Raw genomic sequence first — 17,576 nt, 5'->3', positions numbered from 1 at the left:
CTGTACCATTTCTGCCTCTCTGCTTCCTGCCTCCCATTCAGGTGGGAGGCAGGTGCTTCTGGCCAAACTTAGATCTCATGCATGCCCGGGTGCAAGGAGGCCTGGAAAAATGAGAGCCTAGAGGGGAACCTCTGCCTCTTTCAGCATGGCATCTCCAGGTATAGGATGGAGGTTCAGGGGCTGGTTCTTGGGGGAGGAAGATATAGGGGAGTGAGCACAGAGGGGGCTGATGAGACTTGTGGCTACACACGGACATGTGCCCAATTCCTGGGAAGGGGGCGTCAGAGATGGAACATTTCGGGAAACAAAATCTAGGGCCCAAGTTGAGGCAGGGTTGGGGGCCAGGCTGGCCGGCAGGCCCTGGGGAGGAAGGTGTGGCAGGGGCAGTTGGTGGTGCAGGGGATCCCAGGTGGGACTGGGCCTTCAAGGGCCTCAGAATGTCCAGCAGGTCCAGACCCAGTGCCCTTGCCTGGACTTGGGACAGCCTCATGTCACACAGCAGGCTCCCTCCTGGGGATCCCCGAAGGCCCTGAGCCTGGGGCTCCAACAGCACGAAGCTGCTCTGTGCTGCAGCTGCTGCCTGCCGTCTGGGGCCCAGCTGTTGCCTGCCAGCCTCAGCCGCCCCGCCTTGCACAACCACCTGGGCCACTCTGCGTCCCAGCTGCTGGCCTCTGAGGCCCAAGAGGGCAGGGAAGTGGGGCAGACCACCACTCTCCCCCCAGTGGCTTGCCCTGAATGGAGGCCCTGCTCCCCAGCCAGCCAAGAGCCCACCTCCAGCTCTGAGCTGGGGGAGGGGCCTCAAGCTCAGGCCTAGCCATTGAAGTGCTTGAATTCTTTCGGTTTCCTCCAGCCCCCCATCCATCAGCACGATCTCCCCTCACATCCTGGGGCCTTGATGAGAAAAGCTCATTGGAGCCGTCTGGTGCAGGGGCAGGGGAAGGTGGGGCTGGGAACACCTGGTCAGTTCCAGGCCTTCAAATACAGCTCCTAGGTGTGATGCCAGAAGACATCCTCTCCTGGGAATCAGGTGGCCGTTTGCAGGCCTGGCCTGAGCAGCCTTGGGGTCACCTACAAAAGAGACCTACACACTTCTCACCGTAGGACTGGGAGCATGTGGGAGTCAGAGCCGCTTTTACTTAGGGGTAAGAGCCCCTAGAGCTGTGGGAGGAAGCTGAGTCCCAGGTGCTCCCATCACTCTACGGAAAGCCCTGCCCTCCTGTGCCTGTGAACAGGGGACAGGTAGGGTTTTCTGGCCCCAGGCTCAACCCCTGGAGGCAGCCTCTGAGTGCCCTTGCCCCAGCCCACCCACCCCACCTAGGTGGTGGGCAGTCCTGGTAGAAGGACCCTCCTGGATGCCAACCCACAGTTGATCTGGGCTAACTGTGGAGTGTCAGTGTCCACCTGGGTCCACCTGGGAGCGGCCACATTCCAAAGCTGTGGGAGAGGAAGGTCATGGGGATGGGAGGGGCTTCCTACACATCTATAGAGATGAGACTTCTTGGGGTGTCACCAGAGCGTCTCCAAAGTGCCAGCACTATATAGGTGAGAGGGCATTGGGGAAGTCGGGCTGCCCCAGGCCCACTGGGAGGGCGGAAGACAGCGCCTCCTTAGCTATCCCAGCTGCTGGCTCTGCTCAGCCCTAATGAGCTCCAGCCGGTTGGTCTCCATCCGTGCAGCCTGCTGGTCCTCAATGCCTGCTGCAATAGCAGCTGCAGGCCAGAGAGTCCTGGCCGGCCATGTGACCTTCGGCCCTCCCTTCCTCCCACCCTGTGATCTGCACGTGGCCTCTGGGGAGGCAGAAACAAACCCTCAGATCTGCCACTGGGAACCTTTCAGCGCCAGCGACTTCAAAGGGGGCAGCAGGGCGGCGGGGGTGGCAGATGCTTCTCTTAAAGGGCCACACCACTTTTTAATTCAAAGCAGATCCTGGGAACAGCTGTCAAGCTGCTGCCTGGGAAGGAGGACAAAGTGAGGAGGAGCAGGAAGGTGGCCCTCCCTGTCCCCTCCAGACCCCACTGTGTTTGCTTTCAGAACTACTTAGAGGGCGGTGGGGACTAGGCTGAGCACTTCCCTTACACCATCTTCCAGAAGCACTACGGCCTTCCACCTAGGAGTCAGGATCCATTTCTCAGAGGAGGACACTAAGGGTCCAGCAAGCTCCTGAGTCAAGGGCATTGATTATTCTGCTAGCAGGTAGGGTGGCAACTTAGAAACACAACTTGCTTCGTGAAATCAATAGTGTAATCTCTCTTGCATGTGTAAGTATGAGCCGAGATTCTTTTTCTTTTTTTTTTAAGATTTTTTTTTTTATGTGGACCATTTTTAAAGTCTTTATGGAATTTGTTACACTATTGCTTCTGTTTTATGTTTTGGTGTTTTGGCCTCGAGTCATATGGGATCTTAGCTCCTTGACCAGGGATCGAACCTGCACTCCCTGCACTGGAAGGTGAAGTCTTAACCACTGGATTGCCAGGGAAGTCCCTGAGCTGAGGTTTTTACCTGTCCAGCTGTCTGCCCTGCCTGGAGGCCACCAACTGAAACTGAAACCAGATGTGGGGCAGCTCCATGAATGGCGGGGTGGGGTGGTGGGGGTGGTGGGGCGTGTGGGGGGTGAGGGGGTGTGGGGAGGATCCCTGAAGAACTCATACTCACTCACCGGAGCCCTGTCCCAGGCTTATCTGCTGGGGGTGAGGGGGCAGATGATGGAAAATAGCTGCCCAGGACTTCCTAGGTGGTGCAGTGGTTAAGAATCTGCCTGCCAATGCAGGGGACACGGTTTTGATCCCTGCTCCAGGAAGATCCCTCATGCCGCAGAGCAACTAACCCCATGTGCCACAACTACTGAGCCCAAATGCCACAACTACTGAAGCCCATGAGCCAAGAGCCCATGCTCCACAACAAGAGAAATCACTGCAATGAGAAGCCTGTGCACCACAACAAAGAGAACACCTGCTCAATGCAACTAGAGAAAGCCTGCGTATAGCAATGAAGACCCAACACAGCCAATAAAAAAAAAAGTCAAAAAAGAATGAATGAGGGACTTCCCTGGCGGCACAGTGGTTAAGAATCTGACTGCCAATGCAGGGGACACAGGTTCAAACCCTGGTCTGGGAAGATCCTACATGCCGCGGAGCAACTAAGCCCGTGCACCACAAGTACTGAGCCTGTGTGTTGCAACTACTGAAGCCCGTGTGCCTGGAGCCCATGCTCCACAACGAGAAGCCACTGCATTGAGCAGCCCGCTCACCACAATGAAGAGTAACTCCCGCTCCATGCAACTAGAGAAAGCCCATGTGCAGCAACAAAGATCCAACTAAGCCAAAAATAAAAAATAAATAAAATTAAAAAAAAAACGAGACCCTAAAATTCAGTAATAAATGAACCAGTGTATCAAATTAGCATAACCACACAGAAAAAAAAAGAATTGATCCAAATAATTTTGAACACAATGCTCTATTTCTGTAGTATGATATATTCTGAGGACAAACATAACTACAAAGAGACCTTGAGATTTCCTTAGTAGGTCTGGTTAGTGGCAGGATTGTTGTAGTAGTTCCAAAGCTATTTGGAGGGTATTTTGGAATAGAGCAAATAAATAAATATATTGATGCTGCTGAAAACAAGGGTTCTCACTATGGATAAGGGGATATTTGGTTATGCCTTTTTTTGTTGGTTGAATATTGGCAATTCCATACAATTCAGCCAAAAAAGGAAGGATGAAGAGGAAGACTGAGGGGTGGTAAATTCAGAATGCTAGCTCTGTCCCCTGAGAGGGCCTACAAAGGCAGGGGCATCCCAGTAGCAATGAACACACTCAGCTCCAGACCTTGGTTTCTAAATCTCATTCCTCTCTAAAAGGGACTAGGGCTTCCTTGAGAAATGGCATTCAGGGCTAGGGCAGGGACATCCTGGGTGAGCCTAAGATACCGTCTTGCGGCTGAAGTGAGGAAGTGCTTAGAGAACAACAGAAACATCAAAAAGATGCAGGAAAGATGTGAGTGCTACAGGTGACTGTAGAGTCACTCAGAGTGTGGTATCAATGACAGATCTCCCAATGTTATGCCACAGTTTGGTGGTGAAGTAAGAGTGTGGCCTTACTCTCGGGAAATACACACTGAAGTATTTAGTGGCAAAGGAGTACAATGTCTCCACTTACTCTCAGATGGTTCAGAAAATTTATATACACGTGGAGAGAGAGAGAGAGGATGATGAAGCAATGGGCAACGTGTAAACAATTGGTGAGTCTGTCCAAGAGGTACGCAGGAGTTCCTTGCACTGTTCTTGTAACTTCTAAGTGAAATAATATGAAAATAAAAAGTCACTGCCCACCCTCAAAAGGAACACAGGAGCCAGCTTGAAGTGGGTGGGTGGGGTCTCGCTGGCCAAATTTGCATAAAACTTGAGCATCAAAAAGAAAAGAATAACTGAATGAAGAAAAAGAATCCATGAGTTCACATCAATATTTAGGAATTTAAAGAAATTCTTGATGAAGAACTGCCTATTAAATGTAGAGGGAATGATAAGGCTGGAAGGTTGTGATTTTGCACCATAAAGGTAATGATGGATTCAGACAAGGACCATCAATTGATGCTAAAATCACTGGGTACAAACTTCCCTTGGTAGTCCAGTGTTAAAGAGTCCGCCTTCTAATGCAAGGGATGAGGGTTCAATCCCTGGTCAGGGAACTAAGATCCCACATGCCGCGGGGCAACTAAGCCCGCTGCCACAACTACTGAGCTCTTGCGCCTCAATTAGAGAGCCCACACACCACAACTAGAGAAGAGAAAACTTGCACGCCACAACTAGAGAGAAGCCCGGGTGCTACAACGAAAGATCCTGCGTGCTGCAACTAAGACCCAACGCAGCCAAAAAAGAATAAATAAATAAAAAAATAATAATAATACCACTGGGTAAACGGTTCTTGGGAAAAGATCGTATTTGTACTCTCAAAGAATTATCCCACACACAGCTTATTCAGTCTACGAGGGACCTGAACCCTGAAGGTTCAGTCTGCGCATCCCCACTAATGGGACAAACTGATATCCTGGACCTCCTGAGGGGCTGTCATCTATGCTGCCCCGAATGCTCACCTCTAGGAAAAGATCAGGCAGATCCAGCCTGTGGGCTGTGAAAAATGCAAAAGTCATGAAAATTTAAAACAAACCAAACAAAAAATTGAGGGACTGTGGTAGTTTTTGTTGTTGTTGTTTTGGCTGCGCCACAAGGCTTGTGGGATCTTAGTTCCCTGACCAAGGATCGAACCCATGCCCTCAGCAGTGAAAGCACAGAGTCCTATCCACCGAACCACCAGGGAATTCCCCGGACTGTAGTAGATTAAAGGAGTGTAAACAGATGCCACAACCAAATGCAATGTGACAACCAGATATAAAGGACCATTTTGGACAACAAGGGAAATTCTATAGTGGACTGTGTATAAGATAATATCATTAAATCCATGGTTGTTGGTGTGGCGACGGGTTATGATTAAATAGGAGAAGGTCCTGGTTCTCAGGAGGAGCTGCTGCACTATTTGGGGGGAAAGTGCCTGGATGTCAACTTACTTTCAAATATAAATTCATATGCATATATTAATGCAGAGAGAAAAGGCAAATGCTGTCATTTCCATAATGCTATATAAATGGGATCGTACATTATGCAGCCTTTGGGGACCAGCTCTTTTCACTCAGCGTGTTTCCCTGGAGACTCACCCAGGCTGTGGTGTCAGTAGTTCATTCTCTTGATTGCTGAGCAGTGTTCCATGTGTGGATGTGCCACATTGTTTAACCGCTCACCTGTTGAAGGACATCTGGGTTCATTCCAACTTTTGACTATTAGATAAAGCTGCTGTGAACATTAATGTACAGAATCTGTCATTTTGCGAGGGGCTCCTCTGGTGGTCCTGTGGTTGAGACTCCGTGCTCCCAATGCAGGGGACCCGGGTTCAATCCCTGGTCAGGGAACTAGTCCCACATGCTGCAACGAAGATCCCACACATGGCAACAAAGATCCTGAGTACTGCAATTAAGACCTGGTGCAAGGCTCCCCTGGTGGTGTAGTGGTTAAGAATCCACCTGCCAATGCAGGGGATACAGGTTCGAACCCTGGGCCAGGAAAATCCCACACGCCCATGGAGCAACAAAGCCCGGGTGCCGCAACTACTGAGCCTGTGCTCTAGAGCCCGTGAGCCACAACTACTAAGCCTGCACGCCTAGAGCCTGTGCACCACAACAAGAGAAGCCACCGCACTGAGAAGCCCATGTACTGCAAAGAAGAGTAGCTCCTGTTCACTGTAACTGGAGAAAGCCTGTGCGCAGCAACAAAGACCCAACATACACCCCCAAAAATAAATAAAAAATAAACCTATAATGGAAAAAAAAAAAGAGAGAGAGCCGGCGCAGCCAAAATAAATAAATATGTGACTAAATAGTTCAGATTGTAAAAAAAATAGGTGGCAAATTTGGAAAAAAAATATGAGCTGCAAAAAGAGGCTGGACTATGATCACCAAGAAAAGACTCCCTTTTGGAGCCTTGCATGCCTCCCAAAGATGATCTTTGACCCCACAGTCATCTCTGTGACCTCTGCTGTGATCATGCCCTCAAGGCTATGCCTGGGCTGCCCGCAGGAGGTGACGGGGCCTCGAGGGAAAGTGCCAAGTTGCAGTGAGGAGCTGAGGAAGGCAAGCACAAGGAGGCAGCCTCCCCACAGAGCAAATGGAGGTCCAGGCATGTGGGCTCTAATCTGTGGCAAACTTGCCATGGGGCAGGTGAGGGTCCTTCCTGCTGTGGTGTGGAGCTGGTGTGTCAAGCTAGAATTTTTGCCTCCAGCCTGAAATAATCCCCTGTACTGCGGGAGCCTCTGATGGGTGTTTCCTGCCTCTGGAGTCTTCTCGAGCTGTGGTCCAGCATCCAGAGGTGGGCTCTGGAGATTGCTTCACGGGTGCCTCACAGGGTCTGGTCTGTCCTGCTTGGTCTTCACCAGGTCCAGCCTAGCCAGGCCACTAAGGGAGGTGGATGTACTCTGCCTCTCCCACCTCCTAGTGCCAGTGCTGGGACACAGACCCCACGGAGCCTGGGGCACCCTGCCCCTGCCAGGCGAGTGGCAGCAGCAGGAGGAGAAGGCACACGTGGGGGACCGTGCATTTGTTTGTCCCCCCATTAACAGTCATTCCTCTCACAGATGTTTGCAGAGCACCCGCCCCTCGCCAGGCCCTGCTCTGCGTGCCTGCGGGGGGGAGGGCCAGGCAGACCGGGCTGCCCTGGGTGGAGACAGCCAGTAAACAAGTGAGCAGGCACGGAAGGCCTGTCCCAGTGCAGATGAGTCTCCGAGGAAACCCCACAGTGCTGAAGAGGCCAGGTTGGGGGCAACTTGGGGCCTGGCAGCCATAGAACTGCATGTGGGGCGCTGGTGGGCTGAAGGGTGGGTTGGAGAGCTTTCAGGCAGTGATCAGAAATGCCCCACAGGTGTCTGCTCCAAGGCCTCCTGTACTCAGCTACACATGGTCAGTGAGACCCATGTGAGCAGGTAAGAGGGGGTGGGGCAGGTCAGCAGAAGCTGTCTCTGAGCTAGAAAATTTCTCTGTCCTGTGTCCTGTGTCCTGTGATGCCCTCCGGCCTCAGGAGAGGGGCCTGGCTGATGGTGACCAGGCAATGTGTGTGGCTTGGTGAGGCATTGAGGTTGCACAATGTTGGACAGACCCTCTGGACTGTGAGGCAAACTGTGAGCGGTGGCAATGGAGCTGTGGTTAACCCGAGGCTTTCCCATTCTCTCGCATAAGCATGCAGGAGTCTGTCAGTATGAGGCTGCTTGTGAGACCGAGGCGTCAGCTACATGAAGGCGTGACAGCACCCACACCAGAGGGATGGCAGGATCCCACACGCCCCTCCTCCCCGATCTTCCACTGACTCAGGCAGCTGGAATTGGGGGACAAGTTCTGTAACAGGGTTTAGCTGCTGGCAGAGTGAGAGCACGGACAATCAGAATGCTGGTCTCAGACTTTCATTGAATCTGCTCTCTGGTTTGGAGTGTCTGACCAGCCTTTCGTGGCAGCTGCTCCCAGAACGTCACACTACTCCACCGGCTGGCAGGCATTCACTCCGCCGGGGTGGCCGGGCCTGACCCCACCCTTCGGGACCTGAGGGGGCAGGAAGGGCGGGCCGTGGGACCTAGGACAGGCCGGCGGGGACAGGGAGCCTAGACCTCGGTGTGCTCGCGGCCTACATTGCCGGCTTGGACCCGGGGCCACATGGCCGGGCTGGGGCGACCTCGCCCAGCCGCCGTCCGGCGCGCGCTCGCTGGCCCCGCGAAATCGCCGGAGGCGTGGCCAGGCCCCGCCCCGCCCCAGGCCCCGCCCCCGAGACCGCGAGGCTGTGCGTCCGGCTGTTGCGGATAAAGTTGTTTGACGCCGGGCGGGCGGCGGTGGGTCACGTGAGCGGAAGATGGCGGCCCCGGCAGGCGGCGGGGGCTCAGCGGTGTCGGTACTGGCTCCAAACGGGCGGCGCCACACGGTGAAGGTGACGCCGAGCACCGTGCTGCTGCAGGTGCGGCCGCGGGCGGGCGGCGGGCAGGCGGCAGGCGGGGATGCGACGGCGGGGATGCGGCGCGGGCCGCTCCTGCGGTTGCTGCGGGGCCTCGGGGGCGGGGCCGGGCGGGACTCTCGGGGCGGGGCCTGCGGTGGCCAATGAGCGGCCTCCTGGCGCGACGGGTCCGCCCACTTCTGCGCCGGGCTCCGAGCTCAGGGCCCATGGGGACCAGGGCGGCCGAGCCGTCGTGAGGGGCTGGCGGGGGTCGCAGCCCCTGCCACCCCCACCCGAGTCCGCGGCGCTCCGAGGCCGCTTCCCAGGGCCCCCGACCCGTGTCCCCACCCCGGGCTCGCCCTCCGGCTCGGTGTGCTGTGGCCGGGTATGCTGAGTCACTCACTCGCTGCACTCACCGGGCAGCTGGCAGACGTCGAACCCATCACGTCGGAAATGCTTGTTGGACCCTGCTGTGTAGGGGATGGCGCACACACACGGTGGGGCAGGGGGCTGAGCCGATGAATGGTAACTCAGTGTGTGCAGGGCACAGAAGGGGGTGCTCCCTCCCAGGGGCACACAGGACCTACTCGAGCTGGCTCTCTGTGGAGTCTGAACTTTAGTTTTTGGTGGGGGGGGGCGTCCCCGAGTGTGTAGGAAGATGTCTGTGGTGACGGGTTGCTGGGGAGCCGTTGTGCAGGGTCCTGCAGAGCTGGGTTGACAGAGCAGCCCCAGTGAGGAGGAGGAGAGCCAACAGGATTTGCAGGTGAGGCGTGTGGAGCTGTTGGATGGATGGTCCATCACCTGGTTTGTATTAGGCTCTCCAGGAGGTGGACTTCGTGCCCTCGGCTGCCTCAGTGGCACTTGCCTGCCCCCGTCCCCGGGCGACCAGGACAGACACAGTGGCTTATGCCCTAATCTCGCCCCTAGGTCCTGGAGGACACCTGCCGTCGGCAAGACTTTGACCCCAACGAGTACGACCTGAAGTGAGTTTGCCCTGGCCGGGCTCCGGGCTCCGAATCCATCCACCCTTCCCCCAGGGTCCTGCTGGGGCTTAAACACACACGGGTTTATTCTCTCACCCCCTGGAGGCCAGAAGCTCCTAATGACCATGTAGGTGGGGCCACTCTCCCTCCAGAGGTCTAGGGGAGGACCCTGTCTTGCCTCTCCCAGCTTTTGGGGCTCCAGATGTCCCTGGGCTTGTGGCCGCTTCCCTCCAGTCTGCCTCCCTGCTTCCTGTGTTGTTTGTGTCTCTTCTCTTTTGTCTCTTATAAGGACACTCGTCTTTGCATTTAGGGCCTACCAGATAATCCAGGATGACTTCATCTCGAGATCCTTAATTACATTTGCAAAGGCCCTGTTTCCAAATGAGGTCACATTCATGAGTTCTGGGGGCTAGGATGTGAATATATCTTTTTAGGGGTCACCACTCCACCCACTGCAGAGGGCTTTTGTGCATTTGGTTGTGTAAGTTCCCGGTGGGGCTCTGAGAGCAAGAGGAGGTGGTCACGGAGAAATGGGAAGAAACCTGCTAACTGTAGATGGGTTCTGGTGGTCTCACAGCCCCTTGAGGTGTGTGCATGGGTCTTTGTGTGCAGGTATTTTTCCAAAGAGAGGGCTTTCACCAGATTCTCGAGGGGTCTAAGGCAATGAAAGGGTCAAAACCTTGCACCAGTGGGTATAGGTTTGTATCCCACATGGGGAGCTTCCCCCCTCAGCAGCGTGTCCTTCACAGTATGGCTGTCCTCACATCAGGGGTAGAGAGGAGCCCAAGGTGTGGGAGCCTGCTCTGCTACACCTGGCCTATGCTGCCTCTCATGTGGGCCTCTGCAGGGCAGGTCTGAGCGGAGATGCCCTCACGTCATTCCGGATCTCTGCCTCCTGCCCAGCCACCGAGAATCCCAGGGCCAGTGCTAGGCCGTCCCTTGGCATCCTGTCACAGAGCTGTGTGCCCTTTCTTTGCTCTCCTTGAACCTGCCTGAGACCTCCACATGGTGCCTGGTTGGACTCTTACAACATGTATTGATTTTTCTTTTGTCTCCTTTGTATCCACTGACTGTGTAATTTGTTTAAAAACTGCTGCCACTGCCACAGGAGGCAGCATCTTGTACATGCATGTATGTGAGATCCCTTCCTCTCATCTCCAGGGCTCCGATCCCCCCCTTCTTGGGTTTTCCTTAGGTCTGCTGTCCTGTCTTGCACTTGACGTTAAGGTTGTATGGCAGCTTCCAGCCAGTGTTGAAGATGGTTGTCGAAGTTCTTTTTTCCCCAAGTCTTCTAAATGCCCTATTCATGTTCAGAAAACCATTGTTTCCGAAGGCACCTTGGCATTCATACCGTTGGGTGACCACTTTGTGTATATTCAAATCTCACATTCTCTTGCCAGTGCTGTAGTTTTTTTTTCTAAACTTTCATTAAAAATAGAGCTCACAGTCTGATTTCTGAGTGGCATAAAAAAGTTCTCTTATTCGCTCTCCTGGTGATTCATCCTGGCCTCTGTCTCTTATAAAATCGGGGCCACATGGCAGTACTGTTTTCTGCTGTGGGCAGGAGGTTTTCTCAGACCCAAGTGATCTGTAGGGTTAACAGTGATGGTTCTCCTTCCTGTAGGGTTCCTGGGAGCTAAGGGGGCCAGGAGGAGAGGGCCCAGGGTCTGGCAGGCTCCAGGGCCACCTGGCCGCCACTCTCCCTGCCCACGGGTGACACAGTGTCTAGGCTTCCAAGTCCCACACCCCTTCCTCTCTCTCCTTTTCTCAGGAGTGGGTATCTGACTCCTTGCCAGTCCACAGACGAGGTGTGATCTGAGCTGGACATTAGGAGCTGCATATTGTGGTCCTAGCACTGCCTTTGGGTGACCTGGGCCACCTGTTGGCACTTCTCGTCTGAGTTTCCTGTTTGTGAAGCAGGCTGACCGTGACCTGACCGAGCTTCCTGGGAGGGCAGGCCAGCAGTAGAGACTAGCAGGTGTCTCGGAGGTCCCTGGATTCTCCGCCTGCCCTCCCCTCCTGGCTGTGGATATTTCCTTCCTGACTCACCAGTTCACTTCGCTCCCCTCAGTTCCTTCCAAGAACCATCCCTGCTTGGATCCAGGAGCTCTGTGCATGAGGGTCAGGGGAGGCTGTGGGCCCACATGGGCCTCTTCCTTATTTGTTGGAGGCTCTAAGCTGCCAGGTCTCTGCAGTGCCTAAAACATTCAGGACTCGGGCAGAGAGACTGATGGGCTGCTCCAGGGTTGGAGGACCTGGCTTTGCAAGCTGGGAATGGCGTTCTCAGCCCTTCATTGCCGAATCCTGGCCACTGTGAGGGCCTGGCTCTTTGTGGGGACTTTAGGCCGGGTCATTCGTTGCTTGGTTCTCTAGAACCTTTGCTTCTGTCACTGGTCTTTGGGATTGCAGCCCTGCATGCAAGGATGGCAGGAAGCAGGAGCGATGGGAGTGGGTCCTTTTGGCCGGTGGCCAGCAGCACAGGGAGAGTGTAGCTCCGGGCCGTGATGACAGGGCATTGTTCTGTTAGAACTTTTCTGCACAGAGCAAGGTGCATGCCCCTCAGTCGTGCCCACGTGTGCTTTTATCTTCTGAGTTTGAGCTGGCCGCAGCTTCACAGTCTGAGGGAGCAGGCCCTTGGTTTGCCCCAGGGGTGACCCATCTGTGTTCTCTCTGTTCTTGCCCAAACTGTATCACTGCTCAGTCTTTCCTTTGGAAGACCCACTGCTGGAGTCAGGGACCCACCCTGTCTTTGGAGGCTTGCCGGCCATCACTCTTTTCCTGCAGCCTTGGCACCTTGGGCTGTGAAATTGCTGGCCGGACATGGGCATCGCTCTGCGTGTACCCTGCTCCCGGCAGGCCTGGGTTGTGTTCAGGTTGGTGGGCAGCCCATGGCTTTGGTCTGTTTTGCAGGTTTCAGAGGAATGTGCTTGACCTCTCTCTCCAGTGGAGATTCGCCAATCTGCCCAATAACGCCAAGCTGGAGATGGTACCCATCTCCCGGAGCCGCGAGGGGCCCGAGAACATGGTAGGTGGGTCTCAGGGAGGGACCGGTGGCACCTCTCCTCCCGGCTCTTTCACTTAGACCATTTGGGCCACAGGATGTATCAGCATGCTGAGCAGATGGAGTGGGGAGCGTGGCTGTTTCAGAGGCTGTGTAGGCAAGGCACTCATCCTTGTCCTAGGGTGAGACTGCCTTCTCTAGGTCAGGCCAGAGCCACTTTTCTACTTCAAAAGATGATTGGAAATGAGACTTTTCATTCTTTGTGCTGAATGTTTCTGGGGAGTCGAGAGGCGGTTAATTGTGTTGTGTTCATGTCAGCATGCTGGCAGCATCCACTATACGACCTAATATTTCTGGTCAGAAAATTGCCAAGAATCATAGAGCCCACAGGACTCTGTGTGACATCCAGTGCAGCCTTAGTTCTGGGGTGAGGACGCACAGCTCAGGGGCGCAGGCTTCCTCTGACTGGTCTCGGCTAGACCACAGCCTGAGTCTTCCGACCACAGCCCACTACTTTCTACCAAATCAGTAACTTTTTAGGTCCTAGGGATTTAGTGAATCCTAGGGTCCTGGGGTTACTGCCTACAGAGGCAACAATAGTGATAGCTGCCCTTTTGTGCCCAGATTGGTCCTTTACATATGAAACCACCAATTCTCCCCACACTGCAGGGAAGTGGTTTTCATCCCTGTAGAGAGACAAAGAGGCTCAGACCCTGGGGTGTTAGTTTTCTGTCCACAGCCCACCAGGAGTCAGGCGCCTGGGGCTGAGCCTAGTACCTCTCTTTATCCATTTCAGTTGTGCTTCTCAGCCTTTCACACAGAAGGAACCCTGACTTCCCTTGGGGGTTCCTTGAGCATGACTGGAGACCCCTTCGCACTTTCTCACAGAACAGTTCCTCCTTTGTTTGTTATTGGGATTTAATGTAAATAATCATGCCCTTGAAGAGTCCCTTGGCCAGAAGGGCAGGAGTAGCAATGACCTAGAGAGTCACGCGCTGGGCTATGGCAGGTGGGGCTGTGCAAGGTCCTCACCTAGGGACTCTGAACTTGTGCTTTAGTGAGGCTGTCTTTCGACGGGGGGACCAGAGAAGAACTTCTCCCTTTATGGGTTATAGACTTGTGTCATCATTTAGAGAGATAATTGTTAAAGTTATCTTACAAAGCAGTGTGCTCACTTACTAAAAAAAATTCAACAAACACAGCACCTTCTGCCTGTGCCCCAAGGATCAAACCTGGTCCAGAGTCCAGCTGGGGTAGCTCCTCCTCTTCCTGACTCAATTCCTGCATCTTGTCCCTCAGGTGCGCATTGCTCTCCAGTTGGACGATGGCTCTAGGTTGCAAGACACTTTCTGCTCAGGTCGGACACTCTGGGAGCTTCTCTGCCATTTTGCCCAAGTCAGGTAAGTGTCAGTGAGCAGGTTCGGGGCTCTGCCTCCCTCTGCCATGGGGATGCTGCAACAGTCACTGGGCTGGTCCAGAGCTGCAAGCCTGAGCTTTGCTTCGATCTCATACTAGCAGGTGCTGGTCACCAGTAGCTCATCTTTTTTACTGGGTGTCCTGGTATGACAGGCAAGCCTCACCCTCCCGGAAGAGCTTGTGGGGTGCTGGGCGTCTCAGCTGACAGATGCTGCAGGTGTAAAACTTCCTCATTGTGAGAATGGGCTGTAGTTATTTATTTATATTTATTTATTTAGTTTTGGCTGTATCAGGTCTTAGTTGCGGCACACAGGATCTTTTGTTGTGGAGCATGGGCTCTGGAGCACATGGGCTCTGTAGTTGTGGCACACGGGCTCTCTAGTTGTGGCATGTGGGCTTAGTTGCCCCGTGGCATGTGGGATATTAGTTTCCTGACCAAGGATCGAACCCGCATCTCCTGCAGTGAAAGGCAGATTCTTAACCACTGGATCACCAGGGAAATCCTGAGGATAGTCTGTATTTAAAGAAAATATCTTGACAATTGTTGACGTGTGTCAGTTTCTATCTCATGACTAATGGTTTAAACTTTGTTTCTGAATGTGTCAAATTGGTAGTCTTTTAAGTTTTGGTTTTTCATCGCGGATTGGAAGTCTTTGTCTACTTTTAAAGGTCTCGGCCAACAGAATGGAAGGGACCGTGGGAGGGTGTTGTGGTTGCTGTGTGTCCATGGGCAAATTGCTTGCTCTCTCTGGGCCTCCCAGGGGTGACTGTGAGGATGAAATGAGTTAATGTGTCTCAGGTGCTGAGAACAGGGCCTGGCCCGCAGTTTGTCTGTGTGGCAGAGGGGACTCTGGGTAGGGCCTTCATGGTGACAGGGCCTCGCTGTAGGAAAGCCTGAGCTGATGTGGCACCCATTGCCCCTGCAGTCCTACCAGCCAGATTCCTGCTCCCCCGCCTGAGCTGCCCCCATGGAACGGCTCTCCCCTTCTCTGATTGCTGGTGTCCCCCGTTCCCAGTTCTTTCTCTGACGAGGCTGCGGTGGGCTACTGTGCCAAGACCAGGTGGCCCCTCCTCCTCCTGCAAGCCTGGTCCTGGGCAGCCAGGGATGCCGCCCCTGCAGCCAGCCTCTGCTTCCTACCCTGACGCTGTCCTGAGAGAAGTCTGTGCCCCCACTCAGGTGGCCTCTGACAGTATTAGTGCTTCTAAGACGAGTACACAGGCTGCCACCTCACTGTGCTGCTCTTGGCACCTGTTGTCTGACTGGGTTCTCTGTTGGCTGCGGGGGGTGGGTTCGGTTGCTGTTACCCTTATTTTCAGAAGAGGAAACAGAACTACAGGAGGGGGGGCCTCCTCAAAGCCCAGGGCCTGGGATGCCAGCACCTGCCTTCTCAGCTGCTGAAAAGATGGGGCCTCTGCCTCTGTTTCTCCTTTGTTCTTTCATTTATTCAGCACAGGCTGGGCTGGGGCTCTAGCAAGGAGCTGTGTCCTGGTCTCCCAGAGCTCATAGGCATGTATGCAGAGCTATCAGAAGATTTCAGAAAGGAGAAGGGAAGACGCCTTGGGAGGTGGTGGGGAAGGTTGTGTAGGAGCCAGGTACACCAGGATCTGGGAAGGAGCCATCTGGGTCAAGGGAGAAGCAAGTGCAAAGGCCCTGAGGCAGAAATAAGGAGTAGGAGGAACCCATGCAACACAGCGTGTGATTCTTCTCCCTCCCCAAAGGCAACTAAAATGCCATCAGAGGACTTTACAGAGATACGTCCTGGAGGATGGCGAGAGCAGGAGCTGAGGCAGTGGCAGCGCCTGGACGTGGGTGGGGAGGGCACCAAGGGGCTGGGGGGTGCGTAGGCATTGATGAGGTGGGGTCCCAGGTCCCATCCCACTCCATGCTGCTGGAGCCAGAGGTAGTTCCCTGGGCATCGTGGGGCTCTCTGGACTGGAGATGCCCGCACTGTCCTGAGAACGGGGGTAAGTGAGCGTGTGAGCTCCCCCATGTGGCTCCCAAAATGCTGGAAGCTCCCAAGGTTGGCATGGGTGACTCCCCAGATCACCACCTGGGTACTGATAGCCAGCTGCACTGTGTCCAGAGCCCCGGCTGTCAACAGGAGCCCACAGCCAAGGGGGCCCAGACATTTGAGCAGGGCTGATATGAGAGGGCAATGCACACAGACAGGAAGAAACAGCAGCTGTCAGGACGGGTGATGGCATTTGTTCCTGTTCTCCGAGGATGGAGAGACTGTTGGAACTGGAGCTGGATGCCATTGAAAAGGAGCATTCAGAGACAAGAGCCTTTGAGAGCGGATCGGAAAGCCACAGTAGGAGGTGCAGGGGTCAGCCACGGCAGTGGATCAGACAGCACAATCTCAGTCACACGTGACAAGGTGCTGCGTGTCTGGGAGCAGCTGGTGGCCTGAGGATCTACCGTTCAGCTCATGCGCCTAAGGGTTAGCTGGTGTGGCTGGTCTGAGGCCTGCCTGAGCGCATTCTTTCCACGGTGGCAGACGTCTGAGGGCACGTGGGGCCATGTGAGGCTTGGGATCCGACGCGTGGACCTGGGATGCAGGGTCCCTGCCACCCCTCTTCCTGGGAGGAGCCACAGAGGCAGGTGGCCAAGCATGAGGATGGAGGCCAGAGGAAGGGGAATCCGGACAGGTCAGGCTGCTGGCTCCTGCTCCTGCATCTCTAGAAGGAAAACAGAGAAACACAGAAGGAAGCTGGTGAAGATGGTGGGAAACGATCCTGGAACCGAAGGGCATGTGTTTCCAGAGTGACAGACTGGCCGTGCCTGCACCAGTGGGGCCTCATCTGGTGGCATCACTGTGACTTGTCAGGGGCTGAAGATGAGGGGATGGTTCCACACGCTCAGAGGGGGATGACAGGCCTGCACAAAGGCCTCAGGCTCCCCGTGGAACCACCAGGAAGGTGGCCGAGTGGTACCTTTAGAATACTGTAGGAGGGCTTCCCTGGTGGCACAGTGGTTAAGAATCTTCCTGCCAACGCAGGGCACATGAGTTCGAGCCCTGGTCCAGGAACATCCTACGTGTCGCGGAGCTAGTAAGCCCGTGCGCCGCAACTACTGAAGCCCACGTGCCTAGAGCCCGTGCTCCGCAACAAGAGAAGCCACCGCAATGAGAAGCCCACATACTGCAATGAAGAGGAGCCCCCACTCTCTGCAACTAGAGAAAGCCTGCGTGCAGCAATGAAGGCCCAATGCAGCCAGTAAATAAATTAATTAATTAAAAAAAGAGAATAGTGTAGGAAATTCATTTGTTCTAGAGTTCTCTATTTTGCTGAAGAGGGAGGATGAAACAAAGCCATTTGTAGACACAAAAGGTCACCCATTTACCGCACACCCCCTCTGAGCAGGCTGCCTGCCGACTGCTCCACCAAAGGGCAGGCAGGGCCACCTGGGAGGCGGCAGACAAGGGACATGGGGAGCCGACCAGGGCTTCCCGAGTGGCAGTGGACCCCAGGCACGGGCAGTGGGAGCCGATGTCACCAAGCCCCCAGCTTAGGCTGTGCCCACCAAAACGAGGAGTAACCCAGAGGGAATGAGACTGGGCTCCACAGAATGGGATCCACCTCCCTGGAAAGACCCGGGTGGTTCCTCAGCTGCTGGCCTCCCCAGTTGAAGGCCGATGCTCTCACCTGGCCCTTGAGTTGTC

General features: G+C 54.6%; 1 protein-coding gene across 5 annotated transcripts in view; it reads left to right on the top strand.

Annotated features, from left to right (window-relative positions):
- Positions 1–8,385: 8,385 nt before the first annotated feature.
- Positions 8,386–17,576, top strand: part of ASPSCR1 (ASPSCR1 tether for SLC2A4, UBX domain containing) — a 30,624-nt gene continuing 21,433 nt past the window's right edge. The window contains exons 1-4 of one of the 5 annotated variants that reach the window (XM_057714055.1): positions 8,386–8,538; positions 9,442–9,497; positions 12,408–12,522; positions 13,798–13,898. In XM_057714055.1, the coding sequence (XP_057570038.1) occupies positions 8,437–8,538; positions 9,442–9,497; positions 12,408–12,522; positions 13,798–13,898 (374 nt within the window). In that variant the 5' untranslated portion in view covers positions 8,386–8,436. The other 4 variants (XM_057714056.1, XM_057714058.1, XM_057714057.1 and 1 more) reach the window with 4 other exon arrangements.

Source organism: Hippopotamus amphibius, chromosome 17 (genome assembly GCF_030028045.1).
Source record: "Hippopotamus amphibius kiboko isolate mHipAmp2 chromosome 17, mHipAmp2.hap2, whole genome shotgun sequence".
Lineage (NCBI taxonomy): Eukaryota > Metazoa > Chordata > Mammalia > Artiodactyla > Hippopotamidae > Hippopotamus > Hippopotamus amphibius.
Note: the sequence above shows the minus strand (reverse complement) of the source record. Positions and strands in the feature narration are given on the sequence as shown.